At 43.4% G+C, this 21,917-nt stretch overlaps 1 protein-coding gene and 1 pseudogene across 6 annotated transcripts in view; both read left to right on the top strand.

Moving 5' to 3' along the window:
- The window catches only part of NPAS2 (neuronal PAS domain protein 2), a 179,475-nt gene that overhangs the window by 100,039 nt on the left and 57,519 nt on the right, over nucleotides 1-21,917 (top strand). For 5 of the 6 annotated variants that reach the window (XM_049696068.1, XM_012535937.3, XM_033401772.2 and 2 more), the window contains 2 exons: nucleotides 7,003-7,151; nucleotides 14,854-14,945. In XM_049696068.1, coding sequence (XP_049552025.1) covers nucleotides 7,003-7,151; nucleotides 14,854-14,945 — 241 coding nt within the window. Of the gene's footprint in view, nucleotides 1-7,002; nucleotides 7,152-14,853; nucleotides 14,946-21,917 lie in introns of those variants that run through there. The other variant, XM_049696069.1, reaches the window with a different exon arrangement.
- On the top strand, nucleotides 17,492-21,909 carry LOC117195816 (protein Njmu-R1-like; annotated as a pseudogene).

The following is a 21,917-nucleotide window of genomic DNA, read 5'->3' as shown; positions in this document are numbered from 1 at the left end:
GAGTTTTATCCAGGGAAAATAAGGCTATACAATATTTGAAAACCAATCAGTGTATCAGTGTAACCCACCAAGTTTGAAAGCTATGGAAGAAAAACCAAACCACATGATTATATTAATTGATGCAGAAAAGGAATTTGACAAAATTCAACTTCTATTCATGATATAAACTCTCAGCAAACTAGGAGTAGGAGGGAATTTCCTCCTATTTATGCATTTACGTAAAAGGCATAAGGGCATTTACATAAAACCTATGGCTAATATACTTAATGGCAAAAGACTGAATGTTTTCCCCCTAAAATGGTAAACAAGGTAAAATTATCTGCTCTCATGACTTTTCTTCAACATCATGCTGCTAGTTCTAACCAGAGTAATGAGACAGTAAAAGAACTCAAAGGCATATTGACTGGAAAAAAAAGAAACAACACTTTCCTCATTCACAGATGACATGATTGTGTATATAGAACATCCAGAGAGACTTACAAAAAAAAAAAAAAAAGCTCCTATAACTAATAAGTGAATTTAGCAAGGTCACAGGATACAAAGTTAAAACACACAAATCAATCATCTTTCTATAGGTTAGCTATGAAAACTATTAGAAACTGATATTAAAAACATAATTTATAATCCATCCCCCAAAATGAAATACTTAGGTATAAATCTAATAAAACGTGTGAAATATGTATGTAAAAACTGCAAAATGCTCCTAACAGAAATCAATGAAGACCTCAGTAAATGGAAAGACAATGTATTTATGTATTGGAAGACTCAGCAGAGTAAAGATATCAGTTTTCCCCAAATTGGTGCATAGATTTAAAAGAATTCCAATCAAAATCCCAGCAGAACTCTTTGTAGATAAAAACAAGTTCCTTGGGGCTTCCCTGGTGGCGCAGTGGTTGAGAGTCCGCCTGCCGATGCAGGGGACGCGGGTTCGTGCCCCGGTCTGGGAGAATCCCACATGCCGCAGAGCGGCTGGGCCCGTGAGCCATGGCTGCTGAGCCTGTGCGTCTGGAGCCTGTGCTCCGCAACGGGAGAGGCCACGACAGTGAGAGGCCCGCATAACGCAAAAAAAAAAAACCAAATTCCTTGTAAAATGTAATGGAAAGGCATAGGCACCAGAATGATCAAATTAAAAAAGAATGAAATAGTGCCATTTGCAGCGACATGGATGGACCTAGAGATGATCATACTAAGTGAAGTAAGTCAGACAGAGAAAGACAATATAATATCACTTATATGTGGAAACTGGAAAAAAATGATACAAATGAACTTATTTACAAAATAGAAACAGACCCACAGACTTAGAAAACAAATTTATGGTCACCAAAGGGGAAAGGTGGAGGGGAGGGATAAATTAGGAGATTGGGATTAACATATACACACTCCTATATATAAAATAGATAATCAACATGGACCTATTATATAGCATAGGGAACCCTACTCATTACTCTGCAATATCCTATATGGGAAAAGAATCTGAAAGAGAATAGATATATGTATATGTATAACTGAATCACTTTGCTGTACACCTGAAACTAACACAACATTGGAAATCAACCATACTCCAATATAAAATAATTTTTTTTGATTTAATGGAAAGGCATAAGCACTAGAATGGTCAAAATAATTTTGAAAAAGAATAAAGTTGGAGGAATCACATTATTAATTTTAAGACTTACTATAAAACTACAGTAATTGCACAATATGGTACTGGTGGAGGGAAAGCTCCACATTTCCCTGGAACAAACAGAGAATAGATAACCCAGAAACTGAATCACATAAAGCTGACCAGTTGATTTTCCACAAAGGTGCAAAGGTAATTCAGTGTAGAAATGTCATGTCAAACAAGTGGAGTTGGAACAACTGGACAGCCATATGCAAACACACTTTCACCTAAACCTTACATGTTATAAAAATAACTCAAAATGGATCATAAGTCTAAAGGTAAAATGTGTAAAACTCTTAGAAGAAAACACAGGAGAAAATCTTCGTGGCCTGAGGTTAGGCCAGGGGTTCTTAGATCTGACACCAAAGCACAAGCCATAAAAAGCAAAAAATGGTTAACTTGGGCTTCATCAAAATTTAAAACTTTTACTCCGTGAAAGACACTTATTAAGAGAATGAAAAGGCAAGCTGGAAAAATATTGACAGATCACATGTCTGACAAAGGATTGTATCAGAATATATAACGAACTCTCAAACCTCAACAGTAAGGAAACAAACAGCCCCATTTTAAAATGCCGAAGGGCATGAACGGGTGCTTCACCAAAGAGGATGTACAGATGGCATAAAAGTACATGAAAAGATGTTCAGCATCATTAGCGATTAGAAAAATGCAAATGAAAGCCCAATGAGCTAGCACTGCACATCTCTTAGATGAGCTAAAACAAAAAGTACTGACAATACTAACTCCCCTTGAGGATGTGGAACATCTGGATCACTTCTACAGCGCTAGCAAGAGAGAAAAGGGTACCGCCACCCTGGAAAACAGTCTGGCGGTTTCTTAGAAAGTTAAACGTACACTTTCCACGTGATCCAGCCATCCTACTCCCAGGTTACTTACTTCAGAGAGCTGACAACTTAGGTTCACACAAAAACCTGTACACAAATGTTTACAGCATCTCTACTTACGAACGAAAATGGGAAACAACCTAAATCTCCTTCAGCAGGTGAATGGATAAGCCAGCTGTGTTACATCCATGCAGTAGAAAACTACTCATCCATGAGAAGGGGAAGGTGTTGGTAGGTGCAGCAACTTGGACGAACGTCAAAGGCATCGTGCTGGGTAGAAGCCAGCTCATAAGTTTACATGCTGTCTGATTCTGTTTATGTGACATTCTCAAGAAGAGAACACAGTGATGGAGAACAGAACCGGGGCTTGCAGGGGTTACAGATGTGGAGAGAATGAGGGAGTTGTAGAAGGAGGTGGGAGAGTGCAGTGCTTCATAGCATGGGCACCTGAGTTGGCCTTCTCCACCACTTCATAGTCCTGTGACGTCGGGAGTTATACAGCCTCTCAGTGCCTCAGCTTCACCTGTGAAATGGGAATGATAACAGTACCTACCTGCAAGGGTCATGGTGAGGATTAAAGGAATGAATACATGTAGGGCACTTAAAATAGTGCTGTTACATAGTAAGTGCCCAGCAAGTGTTATCTGTGTCACCAGTGTCCCGTGGGAGACATCAGAAAAGCTAACCTGGAGCTCTTGGAGCCCCGCATTCAAAGCCAAAGGCTGAGGCTTGTATCGATGTATGTTTAACACACACACACACCCCTTCCCTTCCTCCTGGACTTCCTCTCTCTTTTTTTTCTCTCTCTTAAACTCAATAAAAAGAAGACAAACAACCCAATTGAAAAATGGGCAGAAGATTTGAAGAGACACTTCACAAAAGAAGATATACGAAAGAGGGTTAAGCATGTGAAAAGATGCTGACATCACTCATCATGAGAAAAATGCCAATTAAAACCACAATGAGATAACGCTACAGTGGCTAAAGTGAAGAAAGACTGACAATGCCAAGTGTTTGCAAGGATGTGGAGCAACAGGAACTCTCATACGTTGCAGGTGGAAATGCAGAAACAGGACAGCCATTTTGTATAACTATACGGTACTATGCTACAATGTTAAACATACTCTTATGATATGACCCAGCAGTTTCATACCTTTGTACTTAGCCCTGTGTCTGCACAAAGACAAGGAAATGAATACTCAGAGCAGTGTTATTATTTTTTTGATTTTTATACTAATTTTAAAGGTTACTTTCCATTTACAATTATTCCACAACATTGGCTTTATTCCCCATGTTGTATAATAAGAGCAGCATTATTCTTAATACCCCCGAAGTAGAAACAGCCCAGTTGAATACTAGTCAGCAGTCAAAAGGAGTGAAGTATTAATATATACAACAGCATGGATGAATCGCCAAAACTTTATGCTAAATAAAAGTCAAAGATTCTGGTGCTGGGCTTCCCTGCTGGCGCAGTGGTTGGGGATCCGCCTGCTGATGCAGGAGACACGGGTTCGTGCCCCGGTCCGGGAAGATCCCACATGCCACGGAGCGGCTGGGCCCGTGAGCCATGGCCGCTGAGCCTGCGCGTCTGGAGCCTGTGCTCCGCAACGGGAGAGGCCACAACAGTGAGAGGCCCGCGTACCGCAAAAAAAAAAAAGATTCTGTGCTCTCTGATTCCATTTATATGAAATCCTCGAAAAGACAAAACGACAGTGACAGCAGACCAGTGGTTTCCCGGGGCTGTGGTCCGGGGAGATCAGCAGCGAAGATGCAGGAGAAACCCTTTTAGGATCGAGGAGCTGCTTTACAGCTCAATTTTGGTGGTGGTTCCAGTTACCAAGCTTCATCAAACTACGCGCATAAAATGGATGCGTTTCACTGAACATAAATAACGCCTTAAAGGAAAAAACAAACCCAAAGGCTGATTGTTTAAGTGTCTTTCAACCTGTTTTCCCAGTGCCTTAGGCATGGTGGTCTCGGGGCCTGCCCAGCAGACCTCCTTATCAGAAATAAGGTCATTTAAGGCTTTTTTTTTTTCCTTTTTGGCTCAGAGCTGTGGATTCAGCTGACACTGACCAATTTCCAGTGGGCACCATCATGTGTCCCAGGCGGAGGCTGACAGAAACAAGCTTGTGTTCCCGTCACTAATGATATAAGCCTTCATCATTGTCTCTGCCAGGCTGTGTTCATTGTCATTATACCCACTGAAGAAGAGAACAGAGTCATAATGAGCTGGGTGTTATCTGCTCACCAATAATTTATAATGGGCAAACTAGGACAGGAACAGAGCTTTTTTTGACTAAGGAGGTTGCATGTCACTCTTCAAATCTAGGCCAAAAAATTATTTATAATGCATAGACAGTCACTCAGAAAGTTAAAAGGTTCCTTTCTTCTCTCCCATGTGTTTGAACAGTATGCTTTTCACCTTGGACTGGCACAAAGGCACCTCGGCATCTTACTGCTACACCTGCAGTCAGACTGTGGGAGAGATTGGGAGAGAGTGTACTTGAAGATGGTGACTAGCCTAGGAATGAGGCCTTTGTAGAAATGCCTTGAGGATTTCGGGTCCTTCCAGAAATCCAAGGAGAGAGAGGAGGGAAAAGTCAGGAAAAGGAAGAGACCCTTAGGTAAGGGTAGCTACCACACGCCTTAGGTGAGCTGTGAAGAATTACCTTTGTTATCAGGAAACCCTCCAAACCGAGACGAAATCAGCAAAAGATGACTTGTATACGGGTGGGTTGAAACCAAGACAGGTCGTGTGCAATTAGGCAGTGACAAGCGGAATGGTTGTGGCCATCACAGCATCAAGGGAAAGGGTGTTAGGCGTGTGTGCCTCTGTTTCTAAGGGCTGTTTGGGGAAGCTGTATCTATGGGGATACTGACATCTGTGGATATTGGTACCTGCCCTAGGGGAGGCGAATCCCTCTGAGGGGAACCTGCTGAGTTGTCACAAGCCACCAGCATCCTGTCCTGACCACGCGTTGGCCAGTGGCCTCCTGGTGGGTGATCTGCTGCTCCAGGCACCTTGACCCCGGGCCCCAGGGGGCCTGGACCAGCAAGTTCAATGGACCCTGCAGCTGTGGCCCTTGTTCTGTCTCGGTAAGCTGACTTTCTGGAACGACTCCATCTGGGGTGAATTTGGGAGGGGTGGGTCAGCTTTGAGTAAGGGGGCTGTTGGCCTGTGGTGTGTCTAAGGATCAAGGCCTCTGGGGTGCCACAGCTTCTCAGACTTCTTCAGGTTATGGGGGGGGCGGCCTGATCCAGGCAGCCGCGATTTCCTATCCGAGTTCCTGGGATCCTAGGCTGCCTCAGTGCCTCAGTGGCTCAGAGCAGATCCCTTCCCCTCAAACTGAGCAGCTCCACTTTGATCTCTTCTGTAGGCGTGCAGTGTAGTGTGTCATTTTTAAAAAAAAATAAAGTCTATTTTTAGAGCAGTTTTAAGTTCCCAGCAAAATTGAGTGGAAGGTACAGAGATTTTCCATATGCTCTCTGTCGCTATATATGCACAGCCTCCCCGATTACAAACACCCCACCAACAAGCCTGGTCCGTTTGCTGCAACTGATGAAGCTACATTGACACATCACTGTTCCACAAAGACCGTAGTCTAGGGTTCACCCTTGGGGTTGTACATTCTCTGGGTTTGGCCAAATATATGACACACGTCTGCCATTATAGTATCATATAGACTAGTTTCACAGCCCTGAAAATCCTGTGTCCACCTGTTCATTCCCCCCCTCCCAACTCAAGCCCTGGCAGCCGCTGATCTTTTTACTGTCGCCATGGTTTTGTCTTTTCCAGAACGTCATAGAGTTGGAGTCCTCGAGTGTGCAGTCGTTGCAGATTAGCTCTTTCACTTAGTAACATGCATTGATGTTTCCACCATGTCATTTTTAAAAGGGTTCAGCAACATTTAGCAGCTTGTCACATGCGGTCCCTGTCATGTTGCCTCTGAACCGTGTGTGGCTTGTAGATGGTTTTGCATGGGGTGTGCCTGGACTCCCCAACAGGATGATGAGCTCTGGGGCAGTGGGCAGGACGTGTGCCCTGGGTGGCACTGGCTGTCTACTGGACACTCAGGATGCCTGGTTATCCCTCGTGACTTGGCATCGGGGGCTAGGCGCTCTGGGTTGGAGGGGACCTGGTTTGGGCCTGAGGACAGACTGTCAGAGCAAACCCCTCGGGGCTGTTAATCGTGATAATCAGCATGTCATTTGTTCTCTGGAGTCAGAGCATCTGGCCACAGAGCCGATCTGTAAGATTTTGCATCTGAGGCATGACTCACTGATCCTGTCTCTCTTTGTGGCCAGGAGCCTAGCGTAACATTTTTTCTGTCCCTGTTACTCAGCTCGGAAATATGGCGCACGTTTCTTTCCTTGAAAAGTTTTGATTAGATGATCTCAGCAGAACACATTCTGACCAAAAGTGCGTCCATCCCGTAAGGAAGGCTTCCAGAAGTGGAATGTGCCAGTAACCTGTGTATTTTGCGTTGACAGAGCTTCTCGAAACAAGTCTGAGAAGAAGCGTCGGGACCAGTTCAATGTTCTCATCAAAGAGCTCAGCTCCATGCTGCCTGGCAACACGCGGAAGATGGACAAGACCACCGTGCTGGAGAAGGTCATCGGATTCCTGCAGAAGCACAATGGTAATGGTTACGCTTCTCTCCGTTTTTACTCCGTTCCTGCCATTTCCCTTTGGCAATGACTTCACCAAGTTGGTCTTCCTGCTTGGTTCTCCCTCCCCAGCAAACCTGATCTCCTCCGTCATAGGTTTCCTCTTTCCAAGGCGCTCCACCCTCTAGAAAAACCCTGTCTCCAGCAGGTTTGGGACAGGACACTCACCTCCCAAATTGCTTTCTCAGCCAGAGGAGGGAATCCAGAGCAGACTCACAGGTCGCACCCAACCCAAGCAGGGCGGCACTAACAATGGAAGCATCTTGATTAGAAATGTCTGGAGCGAGCCTTTTCGTACAGCCCTGCCATGACCAGGTATTCATTTTCCAGTGGATCAGACGGTACTGGTGTCTCCATCCATTGCCGCCACCGCCCCTAAACTCTTTGGCCTTCTACCAAAGAGTTTAGGTAGAAGGAAAAAATTAATACCATGGGAAAAAAAATACCATGGAAAAAAGTAATCAAAAATAATTAATTGACTTAATATCAAATCCGTTTTTTAATTGAGGTGTAACTCACATAGCATAAAATTGACTACTTTAAAGTTTATAGTTCTCTGGCTTTTAGTATACTCACAGGTTGTACAACCATAGACACTATCTAATTTTATCATCCCCCAAAGAAACCCTGTACCCCACTAGCAGTCACTTCCCATTTCCACCCTCCCTCCAAGTCTTGGCAAGCACTGATCTATTGAATCCTTCTGTCTCTATAGATTTGCCTGTTCTGGGCATCGCGTACAAATGGAATCATACAATATGTGGTCTTTCGTTTCTGGCTTCTTTCATTTAGCATCCTTATTTTAGCAAGTATCTGTGTTTCATTTCTTTTTATGGCCAAATGATATGCTATTGTGAGGATATACCACTTCACTATCTGTTTACCAGTTGACAGGTATTTGGGCTATTTTCACTTTTTTGGCTGTTAAATAATGCTGCTGTGAACATTCCTATACAAGGTTTTGAGTGGATATATATTTTCAGTTCTCTTGGGTATACCTAGGAGTGGAATTGCTTGGTCGAATGGTAACTTGGTGTTTAAATGTTTGAGAAACTGCCAGACTGTTTGCCACAGCAGTGGTACCATTTTTACATTCCCAGCAGCAATGGATGAAGATTCCAGTTTCTCCACATCCTCACCAACACTTGTTATTGTCTGATTGTGTGTGTGTGTTTATTATAGCCTTCCTGGTTGATAAGAAGTGATATTTCATTGTGGTTTTGATTTCCATTTCCCTAATATCTAATGATGTTGAGCTTTTCATGGGCTTACTGGCACATGGCAAATTTGTATGTCTTCTTTAGAGACTGTCTATTCAAATCCTTTGCCCACTTTTAATTGGATTATCTATGTTTTTGCTATTGAGTTGTAAGATTTCTGGATACTAGACCCTTATCAGATATATAATTTGTAAATACATTCCTCATTCCGTGGGCTGTCTTTTCACTTTCTTAATGATGTCCTTTGACATAGGAAAGTTTTAAGTGTGATGATATCCAACTTATCTTCTTGGTGGTGGTGGCGGTTTCTTGTGCTTTAGGTATCATATCTAAGAAACTATTGTCGATGAAGGTCATGAACGTTTAAATCTATATTTTCCTCTAATAGTTTTATAATTTTAAGCTACAATTTAAGCACTTAGATATAAGCCATAGGTTAAACATTTAGATATTTGATCCACTTTGAGTTAATTTTTTGTATATGGAGTAAAAGTAGGGAGTCAAAATTCATCCTTTTACATGCGACTATCTAGTTATTCCAGCACTCCACTCTTTTTTTAACTTTTCAATACTTTATAAAGGTATAACACTCATACAGAAAATACACAGATCATAACTGTACAGTTGAATTAGTTATGACAGAGTGAATACAGCCAGGAAGCCAACACCCAGGTCAAGAAATAGAAGCTTTCTCAATAGTTGCCCCTTCCTATTTACCTCTGCTTTCCCCAAAGGTATTCTCTGGCTGACTTCCAATACCAGAGATTGGTTTCATCTGTTGGGCCCTCACTCAGATGAAATCGTACATTATGAACATGATGTTTGTGTGACTAATCTGTATTCTTCCAGTGCAATGGCTAATTCATTTTCATTGGTGCCTAGTATTCCATTATACGAACTTATTACTTGAATCCATCCTTGAACTCATGTCTTTCTCAAATCATCCTGTCTCCATTTTACTCTCCTTCCAACCCTTTTACCTCTTAGCACGGCCCACCCTGCACTACTGCTCCCCTGTGGATGGTACAAAAAAACTGAAGAGTTAGGCCGAGGGTTCAGGAGCTACTAACAAGCAAGAACAGAATTCTTTTTTTTTTTTTCCTTAGCCATGACACCAAACATATTAAAGTCAGAAATGTCAGATTACTGAGGAGATAATTACACATCTTCTGTGCTTACCGTGTTGCTTCTCCTTCACTGAACATTTTCCTAGACAAGATGATTTCATGGAAGAGGGCACAGCTGGGACACTAGAAAGTTTCATTATACTTGTTATTCTTTTATTATTTCTGTAATGATTGTGTATACCTATTACAAATGTGACAGTAATGATATATCTCCTTTTTTTACCCCAAGGCTGCCCAGGGGAGAGTAAAGAATATGTTAATTGCTTTTGTTAAAAGTCAGGGAAGAACAGTCAAGCCGGGAACAAGAATAAAGGATTGCAGCAATATTTGATTGCCCCCAATAATTTAAGCAGAATGGTTATATTTCCTAAATGATGATTTAGCTAAATGAAAGGGCAGGTTGGTTTGATTACCAAGATATTGTGTGCAAATTACTCAAACTAGGTCAGTGCCACTGAGAAATAGGACAGCTGAGATCAGGTTCATCAGTGTGACATTTATGTTGGGCTCTGTCCACGGTGGAATTACAGAATTGTCAAATCTGGGACCTGGAAAGGATCCGTCAGCAGAAATGCAGCCTCCCACCACCAGGAGTGCCTGTGTCCATCTCACCTTTTTCTTAAGAGTAAGGCCTACTCCACACAGCCCCCTGAAACGCAACCAGGATCAACCCCAGATCTCCCTCATCCTTATTCCACATTCAAAAGAAAATAGAAAGTCCAAGACAGATTTTATTGAGAAACATCATGGTTGGACCAAAATTTAGATTAAAGCAAAAAACAAAAACAAACAATAACTTAACTTATAATCCAAATGGACATGAACTCCACAAGCATCTGCGGTGGAGTGGAGGATAGCATGGTTAGCATTAATTCGGGGCCCACCTGGAGCCAGGCAGGCATTGTTCTAAGGGCCCCATAGAGTAACTCACTGGAGTGTATCTCATCTGAGCCTTGCAGTGACCCTTTGGGTTGGTACCTTTTCACAGATGAGGCAACCGAGGCACAGAGATGTTCAGCCACTATTATCAGACAGCCAGGAAGGTGCAGAATCTAAACCAGGCATTCTGTCTCCAGAGCCCAAGGTTTTAACATTACACCGTACTGCTTCTCCACAGGACATGATTTATGGGACGCTTACAGATAGAGACGTCATAGCTACACTATAGCTGCTGATTAGTGTGGCCACTTAGACTACTGGCTCTCACCCTTGGTGGCCCCTTAGAATCACCTGAGGAGCTTTTAAAAATACATGGAACTGGGTCACACCTCACAGGCCAACACCTCAGAATTTCTAGGGGTGGAACCCAGGTTGTGAGCTGGAGCTGGCTCAAACCAGCTTGCAAAAGGTGATCGTTAAATTTTCAAGAGTTTTCCAAGCCAGTTGACATCAAGTTGGCAGCTAGAAATCAGCCAGGGTCTGAGAATTTACACCATAAAAACAGGCAAACACTACTGGTGTGGGTGTGGAGAGCCTTTTTCCAGCTCACCCCTGGGTCAGGCCTAAGCATCAGTATTTTTAAAGCTGCCCGGGTGATTCCAGCATGCAGCCAGGGTTAAGAACTGTGGATTTAGATGTACTTTCTGCCTTCACGCTGAAGGTGGCCCACGTGATCTGTCAGGCATGATGATGAGGTGCAGGTAGTCGTTATAATTATTTAGCTCTTTCCTCAATAATCTGTCAGCCATCCCTGTTTTCTCAGCCTGGGAGATACACCTTGATCCTGGAGTGCATACGTTTTCTCTTTGGAGTAATCCAACTCAAAATGAGAATCTGGGGCTTCCCTGGTGGCGCAGTGGTTGAGAGTCCGCCTGCTGATGCAGGGGACACCGGTTCGTGCCCCAGTCCGGGAAGATCCCACATGCCGCGGAGCGGCTGGGCCCGTGAGCCATGGCCGCTGAGCCTGTGCGTCCGGAGCCTGTGCTCTGCAACGGGAGGCCACAACAGTGAGAGGCCCGTGTACCGCAAAAAAAAAAAAAAAAAAAAAAAAAAAAAATGAGAATCTGACCGTGTTTCTCTGTAGGGAACTGTTGTGTCATCAGGATCTGTTACAGGAGAGAAACCCCTAAACTATGTGGATAGCAAGGCATATTGGGCAGTCTTATCCACACCCGTGGAAACGTTACTTCTACGAGACCAGGCTGACCTGTGTGCTTTCCTCTGCCTGTGCGAGTCTCAGCTGATTCAGTGTCACTTTCTCCCAACATCAAATTCTAGTCTTCATCCTTGCCCCTTCCGTACGTCTGCCTTAGTGAGCGGGGGTGGGGTGGAGATGGCGGCAGAACAAGGAGAAATGTCCCTGTTGGACAGGGTGACAGTTACCCCATCCAGCCTATTTTCTGCCCCATTTTCCAGACGACTCCTTGACCATATATAACCTAAAGTCGTACCTGCTTGTTCATGCGTAGCATGAGCTATTGGGAGGTGAACGTTCTAGGGCACAAGTACAACTTAAACTCTGGTAGACTTTGGGGGTTGAGCTTCTGATTGCAGTGTTCCCCTGCAAAATTGCTCCCAGATGGTTGTGCTTCCCTTGCTGTTTAGAAACCACTCTGACGATATTGCTTTGCTAATCCTGCCCTGTCACCTATAGCTTGTCATATTGTTCCTGTAAAATGCCAGTAGAGATGTGATTATAACACTGAATTCGATTTCCCAGTTTAACTTGCTCGGAGACATTTTATCTGTCTATTTTTTAACGTGCTATGGATGGAACCTTAACTTGCAAGGGCTGTAATCAGATTATTGAAAATCAAAGTGAATGAAATGGCAGCTTTCAGTATTATTATGCTGTTGCTGTGGAAAGTATCTAGTCATACTGAATGATCTAAAAGAAATGTAAGTTGGATGGTCCTTGTCTATATCAGATTTGGGCTGCCAGAAAGACTCTTCTCCTAGACAGACGATTAACCTACAGTTTCATCCTGATGGTCAGAGGAATTTTACAGAAGAGCGTATGTGTTGGGAAAAGGGGGAGGGTATTTATGGGTTCGTTGATAAGCATAGCCGCAAGTCCATCTCTTTTCTAAGTGGTAAAAGGGTCGCAGTCATTGATCTGAGGAACTGGGAGTTTCACCCTCTCCTCTTTGGCTCAGCTGGGACCCCAGAACGGTAACTGGCCCAGATGTGTGTGTAGCACCTGGCCTCTGCTTCCCAGGATGCCTTTCACTGGGCACAGCCTGTGGCCACAGTGGCATCAGCTGAGAGGGGTCCCCACACTGGTCCCCGCTGGTGGCCCTTCAGTGCTGTTGGCTGACTACCTGTCCACCATGGTTTCCTTTCCTGGGTTTCTTCCTGTGTTCAGTGACCAATGGCTGTTAGTGGCTCTTTTGTGCTCCTTTCAAATCATGAAAGACAAAACTTCAGTTGTGTGCAAGAGCAGCAAATATTCTTTCAGAAATCAAGAAGGGAGATCTCTTCCCCGCAGGGAATGCGGGGTGACTGAACTCGGGGAGGTTTACAGAGTCACACGTGTAACTCACCCTTCACAGCATCTTCATTCAGGAGTGACCACTTTCATTCATTCACATCCATTCACTCAGATGTCAGGATGAACTCGCCAAACTCCCTGCGGAGAAACTACCAACAACACAGCGTCAAAGGAGAAGGCCTTTAAATGCCTCTTCTCGTTTAAGTTGATAGATTATCTGCCTGAACAATTTGCATTTTCTAGGAAGTTGTTGAACAGAACATGATTCTCTCTGAGGTAAAGAGATAAATCATAGCTACGTGGGTTTTTCTTAGCACCAAGAAAATAACCCCTAAAGAAACCTCTTACTACATAAAGTGGAGCAAAACATTGGTTAAAGATGGAGGATAAGCTGAAGGAAAAACAAATATATTCAGTATAGCATTTGAGCTCCCTGTAATAATCTTATAAGAGATATTTTATTAATAAAGCACCCTCTTTCAAAAAGGCAGAAGCCAGACATGGAAACAACCTAAGTGTTCAACGACACTTGAATGGGTAAAGAAGATATGGTACATATATACAGTGGAATATTACTCAGCCATAAAAAAGAGTGAAATCATGTCTTTTGCAGCAACATGGATGGACTTGGAGGGCATTATGCTAAGCGAGATAAGTCAGATAGAGAAAGACAAACACTGTGTGTGCTGTCACTTATATGTAGAATCTAAAAAATACAACAAACTAGTGAATATAACAAAAAAGAAGCAGGTTCACAGCTATAGAGAACAAACTAGTGGTTACCAGTGGCGGTGGGAGGGGGTAGACAATACAGGGCACAAACTATTGGGTGCAAGATAGGCTCCAGGATGTATTGTACAACACAGGGCATAGAGCCAATATTTTATAATAACTGTAAATGGAAAGTAACCTTTAAAAATTAGATAAAAATTAAAAAACAAAAAAGAGGTTTGAAGATTAGTCAGTAAACCAAAACGAAGTGAAATGCCCTGAAATCTTACAGTTTTCATAGGAAAGAAACTTGATGGGTGTTTTCCCGAGCTTGACAAAAATCCTAAGAATTTACATGAAGTTACCGAGTTGTGAAGCAGAAGGAAATTATTCTAAGTCATGAATAGTAAAAACCAATTTCAATCAACTATGATAAAGAAAAGACAAAAGGGCAGGAGCGCTAGAGTGTTTAAGGAGTCCTGTGTAGACCAATGACTATTAAATTTACAAATACGAAAAACGTCTTCCAAACAAGGTAGTTACTTGAAACGGGCAAAGTACAGATTAACCCAAAAAAGTTTTGGGAAGAGTAAATTCTGGCCTTAAAACAACTAAGTAACATGTTTTTGTTATAGCACATTATACTTCAGGAACTGGAAATGCTGAAAAATACATGACAATCTGCACAGACACAGTAGGTTAGATACTACGCACCTAAGATGTTTCTGGAATTTTGAAAATACCAGCTCACTAAAGCGTTTTGTTTCACCTTGACCATGAAGAAGCAGCTTAAGGATGTGACCCTCCATCCCTGTCCTTGTTCCTGTTGCCTTGAGAGGTGGCAACCACTAACTACAACCGCTGATGGGCTTTGTCATGTAGAAATTCAAGGGCATGGTACCACCTGCTAATTGTAGGCACTACACCCAGTGCAGAGGGTGGGCTTCTCTCCTCACAGAAGCCTCATTAAAGGGGTGTGAAAACGTCAAGAGGTGTTTTTAAGCCCATTGTGTCCAAAGCACCCAGTCCTCAGAAATCAGAGTAACCTATGTCCTTATATCAGCTTCTTTCATTAAACTACACATTTACGCAAAATCACATAGAAATAATGTGTGCTTCATCTGTTAATTCCAATTTCTAGGTGCCTTCCCATCTAAAAGCTTGTTTATGCTTTTTTTTTTTTTAGAAGTCTCAGCGCAAACGGAAATCTGTGACATTCAGCAGGACTGGAAGCCTTCATTCCTCAGTAATGAAGAATTCACCCAGCTGATGTTGGAGGTGACATGCACTTTCCAATTAGCTTAACGGGTTGCAAATTAAAATCTAGCTGCTTGCTCCAGATAAGACCCTGTGCCCAAAGTAAACAACCGTTCTCGACCCTGCAAAGAGGGCTGGGAACAGATAGACTCTTGAAAAATCTGCCTGCTCTTGCTTATGTTTTGGCTACCGAGTTGGGCAGTAGAAGCGAGAATCCCCAAACTCAATGCAAGTGTGTACCGTTGCCATGGTGACTGCCAGCCCACTCACATCTCCCAACCAGAGGATACCTCGTTGGGGAGCCAGGCAGGAACAGAGCTGGAGGTAGGGTGAGTGAGGGGATTACGTCTCTGCCCTGTATTTATGTAGGATATAATGCAGCAATTATATATTTTTCCCTCAGTAGGACACATTTTGAAAGCCAGAGTCTTCTTTTAAAATAATGCTTTTAACTTGATCTCCGATTCCATCAACATGACGTGTGGATATCAGCCATACGTGACTGTGTCTCCCCACCCAGCACGTGGTCTCTCTGTGCCAAGAAGGATGCTCACATTTCTTCCTCCAGAAAGTTAAGGGCCCACGCCCATCTGCTGGGCTGGATTTGAGGGAATCTGACCGATCTGAGTGCCTGGCCTTCTTCAACATCATGTTTCTCTATGGGTGAAACTTCTCAGTACAGATGAGGATAAGTCACTGCAAAAACATCTAGATGGTGCTGACTTCTGAACTGGGGATAAGACTGGGAGTGTTCGGATACAATGGTGGACAGAGAGAAAGCCCCAGACGTGGCATGTCTGGGCCCTTGAATTAGAAGAAGAAACCTGGGATGGATGGGTTCAGCCAGAGGAAGTTAGACACTGGCTGTGTCTGTGGTTCCTGGCAGGGTTTTAGAGAATGGCTCTTTGGGAATCTGTCTGTCTAGATCTCATCTTATGTGCCTATATAAGACTGATGTAAACGTTAATTTACATAGATTAACTGTGCAGAAAACAGAAAGTTACTGGAGTAAGAAAATGCCAGAATGAAGATGTCCAAATATTATGAAATATAAAAGCATTAATGTACATTTGCATGAAATGAAAGATACTTAAATCTGCATGTGAACTATATTTAAAGAAAATACAGAACTTTCTCCAGAAGCAATGCATTTTAAGTATGTTAAATTTAGAGGAGCTTGTGAAATATCATGTTGAATTAATGCATCATTATGCTACTTCACAGAAATCATTTTATCTTTTAATTCTTAGGGAAAAGTAATTAAAACACATAACCCTCTAGCATATAACCCTCTTAAAAAGTCTGTAGCACAACTTTTCCCCCCCGCAAGGAGTTTCAGGGTATCAGAAGTATTTGAGAGAACAGGACTTTTATAAGGTTAACAATGTATAATAGTTGCTTGTAGTAGTCTCTTATGGTCATTTGTATTTCCATAGTGTTGGTGGTAACTTCTCCTTTTCCATTTCTAATTTTACTGATTTGGGCCCTCTCCCTTTTTTACTTGCTGAGTCTGGCTAAAGGCTTATCAATTTTATCTTTTCAAAATACCAGCTTTTAGTTTTCATTTATCTTTTCTATTGTTTTCTTAGTCTCCATTTCATTTATTTCTGCTCTCATCTTTATGATTTCTTTCCTTCTGCTAACTTTGGGTCTCGTTTGTTCTTTCTCTAGTTGCTTTAGGTGTAAGGTTAGGTTGTTTATTTGAGATTTTTCTTGTTTCCTGAGGTAAGCTTGCATCGCTGTAAACTTCCCTCTTAGAACTGCTTTTGCTGCATCCCGTAGGTTTTAGATCATCGTGTTTTCATTTGTCTTTAGGTATTTTTTGATTTCCCCTTTGATTTTTTTCAGTGATCCATTGGTTGTTTAGTAGTATATTGTTTAGCCTCCAAAACACGTGTTTGTGTTTTTTGCAGTTTTTTTTTTTTTTCCTTGTAGCTGATTTCTAATCTCATAACATTATGGTCAGAAAAGATGCTTGATAGGATTTCAGTTTCCTTGAATTTACCGAGGCTTGCTTTGTGGCCCAGCCTGTGATGTGACCTGGAGAATGTTCCATGTGCACTTGAAAAGAATGTGTATTCCCTGCTTTCAGATGGAATACTCTGTAAATATCAATTAGGTCCATCTGGTCTAATATGTCATTTAAGGCCTGTGTTTCCTTATTGATTTTCTGTACGGATGATCTGTTGATGTAAGTGAGGTGTTAAAGTCCCCCGCTATTACTGTGTTACTGTCGATTTCTCCTTTTCTGTTTGCCAACATTTGCCTTATGTATTGAGGTGCTCCTATGTTGGGTGCATATATGTTTACAATCGTTGTATCTTCTTGGATTGATTCCTTGATCATTATGTAGTGTCCTTCTTTGCCTCTCATAACAGTCTTTATTTTAAAGACAAAAATTTGGGCTGAACTGAGACTTAGGAGACTGAAATTTCTAGAAAAAGAAGATTTTAGATTTGTATGGATATGCACTTTCCTCTGCTCCCAGTGTAGACTCCCTAAAGCCAGTCTAAAGGAAATCATGCTAGATGAGTGAATTGGACCCCAAAATTAAGCCTATACAACAAGTGGACCTTCTGGGTGAATTGCATCTTTGAGGCATATGGGAAACCCACCGACTAGAACTTTTGGCTTATCTCTGACTGTTTTAGGCTCCTCTTCTACCCTCTTGCCCCTCAGTAGACACAGGCCAGGTGATGGGTGACTGGAGCCTCCTGTACCTTCCCCATGATGGTTCCCACAGGATGATGCTCTCATTTCCCAAGATGCAACTTCTCCATAGTGTGTGTCCCATTCCAGCTGCATATCCCCCTCCTTTGTTCAGAGCCATTTCAGGGAGCATGAGGAATCAGATGCCATGTCTTTATAACCAGGAGGTTCCTTTCTAAATGAAGATGAAACCCAGGACAGAACCCATCAGGCCCCAGGGAACTGCACTGCTGGTGCCGTTTGGATGTGAATCCCTCCTTCTTCCCTCTTCTCCCAGAAGAGCCCCAAACCAGACTCCATGAGAATTCATACAGTTATGGAATTTGAAAGAACAAAATGACTTGGTCGCAGACCAGCCAAGCTGCTTGAGTGTAAACTGGCCAAGATGGTGACTATAAGCACTGGAACAAGTAAACTCAAAAAAGGGAAAGCTCTTACTGACTGGCAACTGGGAAGTGTGTGGTATTTCTGAATTTTGTTCAGAAAAGCTACAGCCATCTTTTTTCTTAGCCCAGATGTTGTCCCAGAGAAGACAAAAAACATTCTATCAGAGCCAGGAATTGGCAGAAAGGGGTGGTTTCGTTTCCTTCTGGTGTGCGGCAGGTATGAAACTCGGGCCATCATGGCATCTCTGGCGTCCCTGAAGCTCCTGCCAAAGTCCCCATTGCAAAAAGAGGGGCACATCGCTTTTCAGTCACGTTCTACTGAGTCCCTCTCAAATGCTGCGGATGGGACTTCCACAACCATGGCGAGCATTCTTAAAGCAGTGACTCGGTGTAATTCTTGTGCATTTGATGGAAAACGCCAATGGGCGTTATCTTCCATCCATAAATACCTTCAGCTTTTTAACACCCACTTGCTTTACAACTTCAAGAGGGCATGGGCTCCGGGTGCAAGAAGGGAACTTATGTTGTTCCTGCTTTTCCCGATATTCTAATCTACTTTTCCTAAAATGGTCCAGCTGACGTCACCAACAGTGCCTCCACCTGTTCAAAAAACTTCACTTCCAGGAGCACTGCTACGATGATTTTTTTTTTTTTAATTTAGAAAAATACTTAAGGGAAAAAGAAATAAAGTTCACTAGGGTGTACCTCGGTGTTCACCATGAGCCGTAAGTCGGATCCCGGATCTCTCCAGCTCAGCACGCTTGGCATTTCAGACCTGATAATTCTTTGTTGTAGGGACATCCTGTGTGTTGTAGATGGGAGGTTTCAAAGCATCCTTGGCCTCTACCCGCTAGATACCAGGAGCACCCACCCCAGAACTGACAAGCAAAAATGTCTCCAGACATTGCCGGATATCCCCAGGGGGGCAAAGTTGCTCCCAGTTGAAAACCACAGATGAATTCCAAGAGGATGAGGTCCACTTAAGAAATGTGCTTTAAGATATTTTTCAGTCTTAAATCCTGCAGTACGTAAGTGTTCAACAGTAAGTGACCCACATGTTAATCTTCCTGGTGAAGAGAACTCCCACTTTGGTGCGTGGTGATGGTGGGTGCCCTTCTCTGCACACTTAACTGGACTATTTCCGCTTACTGCTGCCGTGCACTTGGCCACACCCTCCTACCCCGAAGGAATCCGTGCCCTTTGGCTGTGCAGATGCTCAGGAACACCCTAGGAGGATATAGCTGAGTGCATACAAAATGTTTCCAGAACTTTCTAAGCACATATTTCAGTTTGGGGTTTTTTCCCCCAAAGCGGAAGAATTCCTATATTTGCAGAAGATGCTATTTTAACAATACAGTCAGTGAGGCAACAGTGATAGTTTACAGGGATGGTCTGCGTGAGCGTATTACGTCCTCAAAAATTTGTTTTTGGGGAGGTGGACTTTGTTTTTAATCTCCTCCATCTCATCACTGTGCCCATAGAGCCAGTTGCCAGGATGACCCCATTCTCTGCTGAATAGAGTCTGAATTTTAGAAATCACCTTTCTCGTGTGTCTCATGAGAGCATCGTGCGCCCCTGATAAGGAATCTGAAAACAAAACAGTGAGTCTGTGAGAAAACACGGACGGCCTGTATCTCTTCTCTCGTGAGCACCCAGAGCAGTGCATCTAGCATAGAGCAGGCACTCAGTAAAAACTTCTCAACAAAGGAATTTTCCGGTTATTTTGAAATACAGTTGGCCCTCCGTGTCTGTGGGTTCCGCTTCCGAGGTTGGTTGAATCTGAGAATGCAGAGCCCACGGATATGGGGGCAACTCTCAGGGACTTAAGCATTCGTGGATTTTGGTGTCTGCAGGGGTCCTGGGACCGGTCCCCCACGGATACCGAGGGACAGCTGTTCTCATGGGTCTGGTTGAGTCACACAGCACGTCCCCATCGGTCCTTCCCTTTCGCTTTGGTGGATTCATGTGAACGTTCTCTACAAACACTTCCTTCAGGAGGTCTTTCTATGGCAATGGATGTAAGCAGAGGTCTACGCCAACCAGCAGGCACAGGTTTTCTTTTTTTTAACACCTCTGTGAGGTCTGCCATCTTAGTAAATGTTTACCAGTGAACTCAGAGTGATATTGGGGGTAGGACAAGGACTGTAAAATATCACTGACAGCTTTTAATGGGTCACCGTGATAGTTCTGATTCGGCCCAAAGGTACGCTTATCATTAAAACTACTTAGGTACAGGGCCGTTCACAGGCCGCCGCCATGCTCCCCTCCTTGCAGGAATCGCTGGATGGAGGTGAGGGGGGAGCGAGAGAGCAGCGAGGAGGGCAGCCCCACCGAGGAGTGGAGACTCAAGCCACTGCCCAGCAGCCGCTACTGTGTCTGCAGCTACTGTGGAAGCAGATTGGCACAGCAGCGAGCGGACAGTGATGGTGGAAGCCCAAGTGGCACAGATGCAGAAACTCCCTCCGGTGATGATTTCAGCCTCTCCTTGGCGGATACTAATCTACCCTCTGAAGTGGAGGCAGAGCCGCACAGTTTCATCGCTAAGCATCTTTCTAAGGGAGCAGTCTTGGAAGGGTTGGGTAGTGTTGCATGAGTGGAGCTGAGAACTCTAGGTTACAGCATCAGTTGTTACTACTGCCTTTTCCACAGGAAAAACTGCTTCCCTAAACAGCGACGACGGACTCCGAACATAACTCTTGAGTATACGGTCTGCTTTTTAGGAGGATCTGAAAAAGGACTTGAGCTTTTCAGGCTTGAATTGGACAAGCATATTCAAGGGCGGAAAAATAACAGGAACTGTGAGGAAAGGGGTGGGGAGAACCGCATACAGTCCTGCCCGAGCAGCTGTTTTGAGGATGCTGTATGCCCAATCCAAAGGGTGGCTCATCTCTTTCAGAAGAAGCTTACCTTTCTGCTACCTGCTGCTCTGAGTTATACTCCTGTTGAGGTTAAAGAATCAGATGAAAAAGCAAAAAGAGACCTTCTCAGGCTTCTGAGTGTGGCCAGTCTCCAAGGCCTTATTCACGAAGGCACCACGACGTCTCTGCATGGCCACCACGGAGAAGCAGCGTAAGTCCGTGATCATCGACGCTAGTAGCTCCCAGCCTCAGTTCCACGGCGCAGGAAGCAACTGGTCTTGTGAGGATGGAATGCAGGCTTTTTTGAATGGTGCTGACGGAGGTAACCCTTTTCTTTTTCGGCAAGTCCTGGAGAACTGTAAACTAAAGGCCATACAAGACGCAGATAATTTGAAGAGATTTCTCTGGCGGGCTGAAATGAATCATTATGCTTTGTTTCAATGTTTCATGTTCCTAAAGAACTGTGGTAGTGGAGATATCCTTCTGGAGATCGTTAAAGTGGAACACGAAGAAATGCCCAAAGCCGAAAGTGTGGTAGCTGTCCTCAAAGGATTTATGAAAGAAACTCCTGCCCAAAGTTTTTGATCACATGTTTTGAGATGATTATATTGTGAAGTTATGCAAGCCTTGGTGTTTGAAATTGCAGTTGTTATAACTGTCATAGGATTGCTATTTCAGATTATTTGAGACACATCCTAGATTTTTTTCATTTTGTACTTTTAAGATTAAGCTTAATTAGACATTAAAAAAAAAAAACTAGTTAGGTAGTTTCCATGGCTAAATTCTATTTCATGAAACCAGTAGGTCCCGTTTTTCACCAAGCCTTTTTGTGCTTTGCAAGCAGTTTGCCTGGGCTAGACAGATTCTGTGTAAGAAACCGCCTTGTGTGCCAGACAGGAAAGTGCTGTGAGGTTAGTCGTGAAAATATTTGAAGGGTTACGAAATAAAGTTGGCAACCTAACCCGGGGTCCTTGGCTTCGATGACCCTCTCGTCCGTGAAAGCATGACCGAGGAGCCTTCACCTGTTGTGTTTTCCGCAG

Source organism: Orcinus orca, chromosome 13 (genome assembly GCF_937001465.1).
Source record: "Orcinus orca chromosome 13, mOrcOrc1.1, whole genome shotgun sequence".
NCBI lineage: Eukaryota > Metazoa > Chordata > Mammalia > Artiodactyla > Delphinidae > Orcinus > Orcinus orca.
Note: the sequence above shows the minus strand (reverse complement) of the source record. Positions and strands in the feature narration are given on the sequence as shown.